Below are 15,457 nucleotides of genomic sequence, written 5' to 3' on the forward strand. Positions count from 1 at the left end.
TTTGAGAGGCATGTGTATAATTGTAACATTATACATTGTAAAATAAGTAAAAGAATAATCTGAAACCTTGCATAAAGTTGCCTGCAGCGTCAGCGCATTAAGGTTCTTGAGTAATGGCGGCCCAGTGGTTAAGAATTTGCCAGCCAATGCTGGGAACACAGGTCCCCGGTCTGAGAAGATTCCACATGCCATGAGCAACTAAGTCTGTGTGCCACAGCCACTGAAGCCCATTTGCCAAGAGTCCATGCTCTATAGCAAGAAAATGCCTGTGTGCAGCAATAAAGACCCAGCACAGCCAAAAATAGATAATTTTTTAAAAGAATACTCTTAGGTATCTAAATTCATTAATAAGTAACTGAAGGTGAATCACTTGAATACCAAGTTTAAATAAGGTGTTTAGAGAAAAACTTAGATTCTAAGACAGTGAAAAAAAATGACCAATTACTATTTTTTATCTCAGTAAATAGAAGGTATTTGAGTGCATTTTAAGCAACTTGTTTTACCTGACACACTGCAGGCATCTTCCATTACTCTCCAGGCATGTTTACAACCATCAGCATCACTTAGGCAGAGCTCTCTTAAATACGTGCAATCTGTGGTTTGGGAAGTGGACTTGTTCAAGCATAGCCCCACAGCTTGAATAACAACAATAAGAGAACAACAGAAACAGCAATATGACAACATGGTAGTTATTTACTTCAAACCTAAGTTATTAATGAGCAAGACCAGAATTATGAAAATGGAAATGTGATTAAGTCATTAAAAAACCTAGAATGAATCTTAACCTCCCCTCCAGCTATAGATTTGTTTCTTTTATATAAGATTCTTAAACAAAACATATATTTGCCCTCTTTTTTAAATTTCTGCCTATTTATTTCTCAATTTATAATTTATTGTTATGACTATTGCTCCCTTGAAACTGTTCTGAAAAATGCCCCCAAATAATCTCCCTAACATGAACTTGATAGTTTAAAGACTTCACCTCGCCTGCTTTTATCATTGGGAATTTTGTTGTCACTTTGTTCTTGAAACTTTTTTCTTCTGGCGACCCTCCCTTGTAATTCTCTTGATACTTATTCATTTGATATTTTCTGCTCGTGGCATTCCCAGAATCCTCTTACTTTTCTGTTAAAATGTATTTGTAGCTTAGGTTCTGTCCTCAGACTTTTCTCATTCTCATTTTACATACTCTTCATGAACAACTCCACGTACTTATGGTTTTAACTAAAATCTCAAATTGATGGTTCTCAGATATCGAATGCAATCTTGTTATTTTCCAATATTTTAGCTACAGATGCTGTTTTCTCCACCCAAATGTTCCAGACACACTTCCATATAATACTATCATCGATATTGTCCTTCTCATCTGTTGAACCACCTGTTTCATCAGCAGTTCCACCATCCACAATGGTGCCCATACTAAGAAGCTTGGGTTCATGATAGGTTCCTTTTCTAGCCTCAATTTCCCTCTCCCACATCCACTCTTGCATCGATCATTGATTCTCATCTTGCAAATTGACCAACTCATCAGATAGTCAGTCTGCCTTCATCTGATTCTGGTAAATTTACACCCCTTACTCCGCCTTATGTGCCATTCCCGTCCAGTCATTTCTCTGCCTCATCCTTTGAATGGTTCCTCACAGCGTGACTCCAATATTGTTCATCATGTGCAACCTAGATGTCCTCAAGCATTTGCAGTTCCTCAAATGCTCCACGCTGCCTTGTACGTCTGAGTATTTACTGTATAGTCACTACCAGACACTGCAAGTGGCTGGAGAGATAAAGTGAGCCATGGAAGAATATAGTTTTCATTTTTCACTTTGGATTTCTCTTATTGAATATGCCAAAAAATTATTGGGTTTTAATGGTATTACCACACTCATTATACAAGTTGATAAAACTTGCCATATGAAAAGAAGTTTTTTTTTTTAATGTTCTGTCATAATAGTATTAGGATAATACTACACAATTATTTATCTACTTTTTGTTTTATCCACTATCTGTTTTCTTTTTATTCTGGATTAAGCCTTTTTGGTCCTTTAGGACTCAACACAATAACTACTAATTTTATGGAAACTGTTCCTAAATTCAATACCCCTTTCCTGCATTCAAATTGAATTTAACATCCCTTGCCTGTTTCACTACCATCTTGGGACCTTCCCAACCATGGAATTTACTGCTCTGTAATGAAAGTGTGTATTTACGTGCTTGTCTTTATCGTTGGGTTCTGAGATTTTACTCAGTAGGCATTGGGAATAATTCACAATGGTATGCCCATCATTAGTGCAATGATGCATTACATATATTCAATAAATGCATGCTGATTTAACCAACTTAAATAGTTGCTTATGGATGAGTTATATATAAATAACTGATAGTATTCAATAAAAACAACACCTTCCAGATATTTGCAAGTTATTTTGGGTAGAAGAGAAAAGGTTTCGGCAAGTTTTTTTAAGTATCAAGAAAGTAGCAATGTTAATTTAATGTATTGTACCAATTATTCAAACTGATTCTGCAAGCATGCAAACTGGCACTTGCTCACTCAATCCATAGAAAAACATGGAAATTGCAACTGAGTTTTAAAGACAGTATATTAGCTGTAATCAAGAGACCTAAAAGCTATGTCTTAATCAGAGTCAAATTATCTGATTTTTTAAAAAGATGATGGTAATTATGAATGACCTGTCACAACATAGAGTTATAGGCTTCAAGTAAAGCCATAACATCCTCTTCTTTTCTTTTTAATCTTACCTTTTCCAAACCTCTTCTAAGGAGAATGCATGGCAACTGTTTGGATCATATGAACTACTGACCGAGTCTCTGCGTTTGGACATTAGGCTCACGAGTGTGGCTTGGTCATATTTTTCCTGGGGAGGGCTGGAGTGGAAACTGACATATCAGCTTTCTGTTTTTGTGTGTTCATGGATAACCTCACCTAGCCAAGTTTCTGTTCTAGGTTAGAATGCCTGAAGATGGGCAGCACATGTACACCCATGGCTGATTCATGTCAATGTATGGCAAAAACCACTACAATGTAAAGTAATTAGCCTCCAATTAAAATAAATTAGTTAAAAAGTTAAAAAAGAAAAAAGAAAGCCCGAAGAAAGAGAAAAAGAGCCACTTCCATTCTGTGCCCGTGTTGCTTGTTTCTTTCCAGCTTGCCAAAGATACTGAAGTAAGGATTTTATGTCAGAAACTCAATATGTAAGAAGCTACAGCTTTATTTGCCACTGATCATTATATCCTGGGACTACTTCTCTCAAGAAACTTACAGGTGGTGGTCTCCTGAGTAGATTATCAAAATCTCACTGGTATGTCAGTGCAAAGGTCATTAATGAATTCTCCATATTATCTTTCCCAAATGTGTTTTATTTTCTTTCATATTTAAAATTCTAGGTTGAATAACAATTTGATTGTTTTACATGACTTTTCACATCTTCCATTCAGAGGAAATACTGAATCAAGTAGGAAAACCACTTCAAGGGTTTGGCCCAGAAGAATCAAATAAATGATCACTTTCCAAAATCTTATCCATTCCTGACTAGGATTTGTGGCTACATATTTAAGACAGGAGTTTTCCAGGATCCTCTTGAAATGCCAAGTGAAAAACAAGTCCTATTTAAAAATAAAGAGATGGAGCATAGTGCACCTTTTTTTCACCCTCTTAAAGACATGTAAAACTCACTAGGATATTTAGTACTTTGTTTCAAGAATTCACTATGTCTCACATTTCTTTTGGAGAAGGAAATGGCAACCCACTCCAATGTTCTTGCCTGGAGAATCCCAGGGACGGGGAGCCTGGTGGGCTGCCGTCTATGGGGTCGCACAGAGTCGGACACGACTGAAGCGACTTAACAGCAGCAGCAGCAGCACATTTCTTTGGCTGCAGAACTTTCTGGCATCACAAGATTTATTTAAATGGGGTTGAATAAATATTCCAAAGAATGCATTATGGGAAATATTGGTTAAACCTATCAAATAGCATAATTTTGACCCCAAGTGTTAGATAAGGTTTCCCTCCTTCTTGCAATCTACTGACAAGGTTAATTTAGAAGTGAAAGTTGAAAATAGGAAGCTGTCACTGTTGTTTCAATGGGGGCCATAATGAGATTGTAATATATTTTGTATATCTCATTATATTGCTGCCTGAGCTTCAAAAATTAAAGACTCCTAGATTTTTCCTTATTATAAATAATAGATATAGGAAACATTGTTGGAAATCAATATAAGGAGCAAAATTTTGAATAGTATTAATCCTCCAAACCTGAAAATATATAAATATATAAAAGACTCCTTTTGTTCTTGCCTTAATTTTGACTAAATCTATTTAGACTCTTCTTCATGTTCAACACAATTTGAAATAATCTTCTTTGTTTTCTTGCCCACAAGTATGCCTTTATTCATCAATACCTGTTGGCAGAGAGTTACCAGAAAATGTACTGGCTTTGTTTTAATTAGTGAAGTATTAATATTCATCTACAATTATAATTATCCTTATTTCTGAATTCAGTTTGTAGATTCTACTGCACACTGAGGAATATACAATAGGTTCTCCAATCACATGTATACCAAGTAGCTCTACATAGATTCTACTTTAAGCATACATTATTTTTACAGAGAGAAGCTCACATTTTATCTCTGGGTTATAAAAATTAACTGAAATGTGTAGCATTTGAGGTTGAGTTGCATTACTCCATGAACTGTCTCCTATTTATTAAATATTAACATCTAAAATAAGGGAAACTGAATGGACCTTGATTCAATTTAAATTAAAAGAAAAATGGATAATAACATGAAATTTGTCATCTTGTAACTTGTAAATAAATACTAGAAGGTTTCATTTCTAAAAGGCTCTAATATATATGTAAATTTTATAAACCCTAATCAATTACCTGAAGTAACTGGATAGTGTGCATATATATATATATATATATATATATATGAGAAAATCTGAGTGGTAAAATGCAGTTCTTACGTTGTGCATTTTCTATAGAGTTATAAATGAGTAAAAGTAGGCATACATTTTTATAAAAGTAATAAGCTATGTTACAGTACAAATTTGTAATTAATAATTTATATTATAAACCTTTGTTAGCTTGATATTTAAGTGACTGGAGACACCATTTGATTCACAAAGTATTGATGTTATGAATTCAGATAAACCAGAAGAATAATTCACTTACCGAAGAAAATGAAGACTATCATGGTGGTCAACTTGGGGCTGTTTACCTGCAAAAAAAGTAGATGTGTTTTTTCCAACAACCTCCTTAACAGTAACTGTCCAGAATAAAGCTCTGGTTTCTACTCGTGCTTTCTGAAAGCATCCCTGATTCAAGTCAGCTTCCTGTCACCGCGTCCTCACCAATCTTTCCTGAGCTGTGAACTTTCCTAATTAGGTCCAAATTCAATTATTTTCTTCTGAGTGTACTGATCTCGGATATTATGCTTCTAAGAAAGCCCAAGAGCCAAATACTAAGAAATGATACATCCTCTGCACATTCAGGGAAAAAGGTGCTTTTATTTTCTCCTTCAACTGGAATACTAAACTGTTTTGTATACAAACCTCCCAAGTCTAACTCCAGAGCTTCTAGATACTTGAGCGTGCTGTTTCTACTTCATTAATTTGCATCATTCAGGCAGTGTTATGTCTTTGAGAACAGGGAAAAGGATAAAAGGCATAAAGAAAGCCCATGAAAACATGGGGAATTCATGTTCCACTAGGATCAAACCAGTGTACCTCATCTTTCTTAACAGGTGCTCCAAACTCCAGTGTACTTAAAATGTGGGTTTCTTCAGTTGCAGTTCCTCTAACACTTCCACTAAAACAATGTTTGCAAAATTACTCCTCACCACAATGCAGTAATTTCTCATCCCCTGGAAAGGTAATCATCCCCTTGTGTTTGCCACTTGACACTGTTTTTGTCTGTGTTTTAATGAGAGGCATTGTGACGGTCTGAATATTTGTGATCCCCCCAGTTCATAGGTTGAACTCTGAAACCCAAGAGGAGATGGTATTAATAGATACAGCGTTTGGAGGTTACATAAATCATGGGACACAATTCTCATGAATGAGATCAGTGTCCTAGAGAGGGAAGTCCAGAGAGCCTTGCTCCTGCCATCTTGCAGGAAGCAGCCAAGTTGCTACGGGCTAGGAAGATGGTCCTCATGAGACCATGACTGTGTTGGCACCTTGATCTTTGACTTCCAGCCTCCAGAACTGTGAGAAACAAATTTCTGTTGGTCATTAGCTTTCCTGTCTGTAGTATTTTGTTATAGCCACCTGAATGGACTAGACAGGCATTACTGATCTGACATTGCTTTAATTGCACTGTTTCTCACGGTCATTTACCTGAGGACAGCCTGAGGCGTCCACTTTTGAAACAGCCTGAGACCTTTTTGTAATGGACACTTAAGAAAGAAAACATGCTGCTAAACAGGAAACTAGGAAAAAATGGGTATGAATAACTGACTATAGTGAGATGAGGGAGGAGTATTTGTGTGTCTGCAGTTGCACAGTGGGAGAGCTGTTGGTTGCAATTGCTCACATTTAATTTACACATAAGATATGCTATAGCATATATTTTAAAGTTGAAGTTTGGTTGATTTGCAGTGTTGGGCCAATCTCTGCTTTACAGCAAAGTAACTCAGTTATACACATACATACAATGCAATAGCATGTTTTGTTCTCAGAATGCCTGATGGAAAAATACAGACTCTGGAGCCCAGCAAAACAAAACTGTTTTCTCCTTAGATGTAGGTAAATAACTTTACATCAGAAGTCATTATATTTACTCCTCTGTAAAATATGCTGATTGTATCCATGGTTGCTATAAATATTAAGTAAGCATATGGGGTTTCTATCACAAAAAATTAACAAATGCCAGTTTTATTGCACAAGACAATGATTATTTAACAAGTAATTATAGCATCATAAAATCAATCATTTTCTTTTAAAAGGCACTGCCACTAAGCTTGTATTACACATTCTATCAAGACAATTATTCTTTATGATACAAGCCAACTAAAACTGGCTTAATCTCAAGCGGGATTCAGTGACTCTGTTGGTTTGCAAATTGGCCTCTTACACAAAAGATAAGAAGAGTGTGAAGAGGGAGGCAGATAATTCGAGGTTGGTGGATATCCGATTTAATACACAGAGGAACTTACATACAAGGAAGTTGTCTTGGGTGGGACAAAGATAATTACATGCCCTCACTCACCTGCCAGAAGCTTACAAGTTTACAGAGGCCTTAACTGGGTTCAGTCAAGTGCTCCATCCAGAGGGTCTCAGCCTCAGAGGGCTCCTTCAAGGCTGTGCCCATCAGAATGGCCCCACTGTGGGGACCAGGGACAGAATGTACATTTGGGGTGAGGGTGGGGGATGGTCCCATTGCCCAGGTCCAGCTCACAGGTCAGACGACCTGGATGACTTCCTCAAAGAGGTTTCAGGAGTTGGAGAATCAGGGGGCAGAGCTGGCTTCCTGCAGGTTTTAAACCTTCAAGGTCTGAAGGCTTTGCCTTCCTGTTTGTCGGCTCTATCCACAGGCAGCTTCTTTCCTCTCAGTAGGTGAGGCTGTCAAGCCCTCAGCCCACATCCTTCTCTCTTAGAAGCTCAAGTGGGAAGTGGGCCTCTTCCACTGTTGTTTAGTTGCTCAGTCATGTACGACTTTTTGTGACCCCATGGACTGCAGCACGCCAGGCTTCCTTGTCCTTTACCAACTCCTGGAACTTGCTCAAACTCATGTCCATTGAGTCAGTGATGCCATGCAACCATCTCATCCTCTGTTATCCCCTTCTCCTCCTGCCTTCAATCTTTCCCAGCATCAGGGTCTTTACCAATGAGTCAGCTCTTTGCATCAGGTGGCCGAAGTATTGGAGTTTCAGCTTCAGCATCAGTCCTTCCACAGAATATTCAGGACTTATTTCCTTTAGGATTGGCTGGTTGGATCTCCTTGCAGTCCAAGGGACTCTCAAGAGTCTTCTCCAACACTACAGTTCAAAAGCATCAATTCTTCGGTGCTCAGGTTTCTTTATAGTCCAACTCTCACATCCATACATGACTAGTGGAAAAACCACAGCTTTGACTAGACGGACCTTTGTTGACTAAGTAATATCTTGTTGTTTTTTTTTTTTTTTTTCCCCTGTATTGAATGTCATCTCCTCTAGATGGGGCCTGCACCCATCAGTCCTGCCAAGAGGCACTGGTCCTGCTGGGTGCCCAGTATCACAGAGGCAGTGAAATCAGCCCTCTTCAACCCACAGGAACTGATGGTGGGACAGGGAGGCATCACCAGGGGAAACTATGGTGTTAGAAGCAGCATGTGAAGGGGTCTTGGGAAGGAGAAAAACATGCAGCAAAACATATAAATGTTAAATTTATGTGGGACTACAACAAGAAAAATAAACTGATGAAACAAAAGAAAAGAACACCAAAACACAATTTCCTGTTCAAGGAAGGTTAGTTATGACTTTCTGGAGAGGAGCGATACGCAGAACTGAATACAGGGCACTGAGAGAATGGTGCTAATCTTTTCCAAACAGGTACAGCTGCTGAGGGCTATTGCCTACAGGTAGAGAAAGCATCTGCGGTTATATTTTCGCTTATTTCAAAATAATACTTGTCAGCTGTGTCACCATCTAAAGCAGGGTCTTTTTAGCATTTTATTGCACCATCAAGTCCCTTTCTCCCTACACCTCCTCCTAGGAGTATTTTTAAAGGCATCTATATATATATATATATTTTTTAAGGTAATACTTCAACAGAGAACTTACTATGTAGCACATGGAATTCTACTCAATACTCTGTAATAGCCTATATGGAAAAAGAATCTGAAAAAGAATAATATATGTGTATGTATAACTGAATCATTTTGCTGTATGCCTGAAACTAACACAACATTCTAAATCAACTATACTCCAATATAATTTTTTTTAATTCATGAAGACTGGAAAAAAGGTATTATAAAGGAAGTTAATCATATTGAAACCTATTTGTCAAAATAATTTAAACACATTTATGACAGAGTAATATATATGCTTCTTTATTAGGAGAGCAAATATTAAAATCCAGGCAGGTCTAATAAGACTGTAATTTCAATATAGTGATGACCATAGATGCTAATTTGAGATTTTTCCATTAATGCAGTACTGTGAAAAAATATCTGCAATTTTCTTTGTGACAATACAGCACAAGAAGTGCTGAGTTTTAAATTAGAGTATAATAAAAATTAGAATAGTTTTGCCCCCATGCAAATGTATAGACACTCAAGATAAATAAACAGTGCCTTCAACTCAATTATTTATGGAAGTGGAAAGTGGCAGTTGAATCAGAATATCTTTAAGATGAAAGAAAATGATAAAAAGACCAGCTTCAGTAGATTCCAATGATAATGGGTGCGTTATTTTAACATGTATTGTGTTTTGAATAAAATGCTGTCAATAAATAAATGAATCCGGAGGAAATAGAGTCGCTCTGGTCGAAATCAAGGTGGGCAGGGCGCGGTGTGGCAAGCCTCAAGCTCTCAACAGGGGCTTGGCACATCCACAGCTGCCAGAGAGGCACCGAAAAACTTCATAAGTCCTGCTCAGAAATCACTGATCTCAGGCTTCCCTGGTGCCTCAGTGGGAAAGAATCCGCCTGCCGGTGCAGGAGAAGGCTTCCATCCCTGAACTGGGAAGATCCCACATGATACGCAGCTAAGCCCATGCGCCGCAACCACTGAGCCTGTGCCCTAGAGCCGGGAGCTGCAGCTGGGAGCCCACGTGCCACGGCTGCTGAAAACCACGCACCCTGGAGCCCGCACTCTGCAACAGAGAATCCACTGCAGTGACATCTGAGCCCCGCAACTTGAAGGTTGCCCCCATTCTCCAAAACTAGGGAAAAGCCCATGCAAGACCCACACAGCCAAAAATAAAATAATAAATAAAATTCTGCTAAAAAATCATTGATCTCATTTAACTGTTTGCAATTTTTTGTCACATAAAGAATCCATTCTCATAGCAGCTAAATAAAATGCACTAGACCTCAAATGTAATCACCGGGCAAAAACAAACAAACAAACAAACAAACAACTATAATTTCTATCCAACCAAAACTTACTAAAGCCTACATAGAGATTTATGGAAAACAAAACAAAACAAAACTGAGGCATGGTTCCTGGTTTCATGGATCAGATAAACCATAAAAAGAAAGAAAGAAAAATTTGTTAAAAAATAAAAATATTGTAAATGAGTTGAAAAAATCTGTATGTTGGAAGACATTTGCTTTTGGAGCATTCAGTTCAGTTCAGTCACTCAGTTGTGTCCGACTCTTTGGGACCCCATGAATTGCAGCATGCCAGGCCTTCCTGTCCATCACCAACTCCCGGAGTTCACTCAGACTCACGTGCATCGAGTCAGTGATGCCATCCAGCCATCTCATCCTCTGTCGTCCCCTTCTTCTCCTGCCCCTCATCCCTCCCAGCATCAGAGTCTTTTCCAATGAGTCAGCTCTTCGCATGAGGTGGCCAAAGTATTGGAGTTTCAGCTTTAGCATCAGTCCTTCCAAAGAACACCCAGGACTGATCTCCTTTAGAATGGACTGGTTGGATCTCCTGGCAGTCCAAGGGACTCTCAGGAGTCTTCTCCAACACCACAGTTCAAAAGCATCAATTCTTCGGTGCTCAGCCTTCTTCACAGTCCAACTCTCACATCCATACATGAAAGTGAAAGTGAAAGTGAAATTGAAGTCGTTCAGTCGTGTTTGACTCTTTGTGACTCCATGGACTGTAGCCTATCAGGCTCCTCCGTCCATGGGATTTTCCAGGCAAGAACTGGAGTGGATTGCCATTTCCTTCTCCAGGGGATCTTCCCGACCCAGATATCAAACCCACTTTACTGTCTGAGCCACCATCCATACATGACTGCTGGAAAAAACCATATCCTTGACTAGACGGACCTTTGTTGGCAAAGTAACGTCTCTGCTTTTGAATATGCTATCTAGGTTGGTCATAACTTTCCTTCCAAGGAGTAAGCATAGACAACTACTTTGTGTTTAATGGCATTTGAACCACCCCTCTCCCCCCCAAAATTCCACTGCATTACCCTGGTATTTGTATTTGTCTTCTTAAAATTTTGTAAGATGTCCCTACCTGGAGGAAAAAAAGTCTAGTCAGTTTCAGATTTGGAGTTAACCTAAATTTGAGAGCTCTGGAAAGAGGCTATATGCAGAATATAGAATATATAACATATAACATGTAACACACATAGATAAATAGTGATGAGTTCCTTGGCTACAAGGTCTGTAAACAGTGTTCTAAGACACTTAGTAATTAGTGAGGACATTCAGTATTCATAGTAAAATAAGAGACTTTCAATGTCTTTTACTGGAGAGTCTCACCAGGAAAGAAAAAATAGGTCAACATGCTGATGTACTTAGTCACCTCACCCACTGTGAACTGGTCTCCTCACTAATGAGCTGGTAGGAAGTGGCCAGGGGCGGGGTGGGGACAGGATGGCGAGAAGCTGAGACACAGCCTGAAAACGTGCCTGGAAGGAACACTCCAGGGCGTGGGGGGCACTCAGGTGAACTAATTTCAGTGAAATTCATAGTGAGCAGGGAGAAATAGACAAACGACCAGATGATAGGCGGTCTTTATGCCAAGGACGCCAGACTTTATCCACAGAGAAGAGGACAGCTGCTGGTGAGATTTAAACAGCTAGGTCGGTATTTTGAAATCTGCTTCAGCAATTCTAGGGAAGATGGTTTGGAAACACGGCAATGGTCAATTATGTGGTTGTTTCAGTAGAACAGGAGAGATGTGGTTAAGACCTGAACTAAATAGTGAGGGCAATGGAGAGGAGATGATAGATTCAAGATAGTTAAGGATGTGGAATGTACAGGATGTGGGGGCCTTTAGAAATGGAGGAGGGGAAGGTGGGGAGGAGTCCACGCTTCAGTTTTGTGTGGCTGGGTTGGTTGTTACCATGTACTTGGGTAATCGACTCACAAGTCATTGCTTGAAATACAATCTAACTGTGTTCATTGATAGAATTCTATCCATTGAAGAAGTTAAACATTAGAATGAAGCAACACTATTATGTATAAAACAGATAATCAACAAGGACCTACTGTATAGGCAGAGGAATCTCTACTCAATATTCTGTACTAACCTATATGGGAAAAGAATCTAAAAAATAGTGGATATATGTGTATGGATAACTGAATCACTTTGCTGTACACATTGTAAATCAGCTATTCAGTTCAGTTCAGTTCAGTTCAGTCGCTCAGTCATGTCCGACTCTTTGCGACCCCATGAATCACAGCATGCCAGGCCTCCCTGTCCATCACCAACTCCCGGAGTTCACTCAGAGTCACGTCTATCGAGTCCGTGATGCTATCCAGTCATCTCATCCTCTGTCGTCCCCTCCTTCTGCCCCCAAGACGATGCTGTGGAAGTGGTGCACTCAATATGCCAGCAAATTTGGAAAACTTAGCAGTGGCCACAGGACTGGAAAAGGTCAGTGTTCATTCCAATCCCAAAGAAAGGCAATGCCAAAGAATGCTCAAACTACCACACAATTGTACTCATCTCACATGCTAGTAAAGTAATGCTCAAAATTCTCCAAGCCAGGCTTCAGCAATACGTGAACTGGGAACTTCCAGATGTTCACGCTGGTTTCAGAAAAGGCAGAGGAACCAGAGATCAAATTGCCAACATCCGCTGGATCATTGAAAAAGCAAGAGAGTTCCAGAAAATTATCTCTTCTGCTTTATTGACTATGCCAACACCTTTGACTGTGTGGATCACAATAAACTGTGGAAAATTCTGAAAGAGATGGGAATACCAGACCACCTGACCTGCCTCTTCAGAAACCTATATGCAGGTCAGGAAGCAACAGTTAGAACTGGACATGGAACAAAAGACTGGTTCCAAATAGGAAAAGGAGTACAAGGCTGTATATTATCACCCTGCTTATTTAACTTCTATGCAGAGTACATCATGAGAAACGCTGGGCTGGAAGAAGCACCAGCTAGAATCAAGATTGCCAGGAGAAATATCAATCACCTCAGATATGCAGATGACGCCACCCTTATGGCAGAAAGTGAAGAGGAACTAAAAAGCCTCTTGATGAAAGTGAAAATGGAGAGTGAAAAATTTGGCTTAAAGCTCAACATTCAGAAAATGAAGATCATGGCCTCTGGTCCCATCACTTCATGGGAAATAGATGGGGAAACAGTGGAAATAGTGTCAGACTTTATTTTTGGGAGCTCCAAAATCACTGCAGATGGTGACTGCAGCCATGAAATTAAAAGACACTTACTCCTTGGAAGAAAAGAAAGGCCAACCTAGATAGCATATTGAAAAGCAGAGACATTACTTTGCCAACAAAGGTCTGGTCAAGGCTACGTTTTTTCCAGTGCTCATGTATGAATGTGAGAGTTGGACTGTGAAGAAAGCTGAGTGCCAAAGAATTGATGCTTTTGAACTGTGGTGTTGGAGAAGACTCTTGAGAGCCCCTTGGACTGCAAGGAGATCCAACCAGTCCATTCTGAAGGAGATTAGCCCTGGGATTACTTTGGAGGGGACGATGCTGAAGCTGAAACTCCAATACTTTGGCCACCTCATGCGAAGAGTCGACTCATTGGAAACATCAGCTATACTTCAATATAAAATAAAAGTATTAAAAAAAAAAAAGAATGGAACAACAGTTCCTATGAGCTGTATTCATGTGTCCCTAGTGAAGACAAACTGGCTGTCCCTGTGAAGATCAAAACAGCTCCACCAAGACCATGACCTTGGGAGAAATTGTAGTACAAGTTCTGGCACTTCATGTAATGGAATCAAGGCTAGATGCATGTTTTAGGACTTTACTAACAATAAAAAGGATCTGAGAAATGTAAATATTAATCATATTGCCAATGTCTTTATTCATAAAAAGAAATCTAACTGCTGGCCTGTGTAATTTTTTCATGTAGAATGTCAATAGGGAAAAGCCAAGAAATTTTTATTAAATGGTATTAGATCTATAATTAAATCTATATGGCCTTAATATTTAACAGCATCAAGTTAGGTTAACCCCCATATATCACTGTGCATGATAATGTGGTCTTGCTTTCTTTCGGTAAATTAATCTCCTCAATCATAAGCATCTCAGTGGTCTTATAGTGCTGCTGCTGCTGCTAAGTCACTTCAGTCATGTCCGACTCTGTGAGACCCCATAGACAGCAGCCTACCAGGCTCCCCCATCCCTGGGATTCTCCAGGCAAGAACACTGGAGTGGGTTGCCATTTCCTTCTCCAATGCATGAAAGTGAAAAGTGAAAGTGAAGTCGCTCAGTCGTGTCCGACTCTAGCGACCCCATGGATTGTGGCCCGCCAGGCTCCTCCGTCCATGGGATTTTCCAGGCAAGAGTACTGGAGTGGGGTGCCATTGCCTTCTCCTAGTGTAACTATAATGCAATAATAATATTTTTTGACACAGATAATTTATAGCTTTTTAGAGTAGAACATCATTTATAATCTAACTAACATAAGGACCAAATTATGTATTTTTCTACAAAAATGTATTCCGTGGAAGATTTTATCTGTAAAGAGCTAGAATTCAGAGAAGGCAATGGCACCCCACTCCAGTCCTCTTGCCTGGAAAATCCCATGGATGGAGGAGCCTGGTGGGCTGCAGTCCATGGTGTCACTGAGAGTCGGACAGGGCTGAGTGACTTCACTTTCACTTCTCACTTTCATGCATTGGAGAAGGAAATGGCAACCCACTCCAGTGTTCTTGCCTGGAGAATCCCAGGGACGGGGGAGCCTGGTGGGCTGCTGTCTATTGGGTCGCACAGAGTCGGACACGACAAGTGACTTAGCAGCAGTAGGATTCCTATTTGAAAAAAGCAGCTCTGTCTGTTTTTTGAAATGTTCTGGAAATTCTCTTAGTTGAGTCGGATTTTTCAGGAATTCGTAACAGCTCTAAAAAGCAAAACCAATACAATATTGTAAAGTAATTAGCCTCCAATTAAAATAAATTTATATTTTTAAAAACGTATAACCCAGACCAACCATTGAAAAATATCCTTAATCCCTTCAAATTTTTGTTTCCTAACTTGGTATCTGTCCTCTGCTTCACGTTTCATGTTAATCACAGAGTATATTGCACATTTCAACCATTATGGGGTAAGTTATATGACTGTTGACTCAGCAATTTATTATTAAATGGAGAAGGGACCCTTTGCTACTAAATTACTTCAAAATACATTTATGCATAAGCTTAACATTTTCTTCCCTTATGTTGAGAAGTGGTATTTTTGAAAAGTGGTCATGTATTGCACAGAGATTGCCCTCCAGAAAGACGAATGATTGGAGGAGGACAGCAGAAGCTTTTTGCTGACTTATACTGGATGGTTTTATAAGGTCAGTCTCCCGGGGAAGTATGGAAGAAAGGCACTGGACACACCCTGAAAGAGATGGTCACGACCT

At 39.3% G+C, this 15,457-nt stretch overlaps 1 protein-coding gene across 1 annotated transcript in view; it reads right to left on the reverse strand.

Moving 5' to 3' along the window:
- Nucleotides 1-5,208, reverse strand: part of GFRAL (GDNF family receptor alpha like) — a 73,980-nt gene extending 68,772 nt beyond the window's left edge. The window contains exons 1-2 of the mRNA XM_069564316.1: nucleotides 5,187-5,208; nucleotides 504-635 (exon numbers count right to left, since the gene is read on the reverse strand). Of these exons, the coding sequence (XP_069420417.1) occupies nucleotides 504-635; nucleotides 5,187-5,208 (154 nt within the window). The remainder of the gene's footprint in view (nucleotides 1-503; nucleotides 636-5,186) is intronic.
- Between the last annotated feature and the right edge of the window lie 10,249 nt (nucleotides 5,209-15,457).

Source organism: Ovis canadensis, chromosome 20 (assembly GCF_042477335.2).
Source record: "Ovis canadensis isolate MfBH-ARS-UI-01 breed Bighorn chromosome 20, ARS-UI_OviCan_v2, whole genome shotgun sequence".
NCBI lineage: Eukaryota > Metazoa > Chordata > Mammalia > Artiodactyla > Bovidae > Ovis > Ovis canadensis.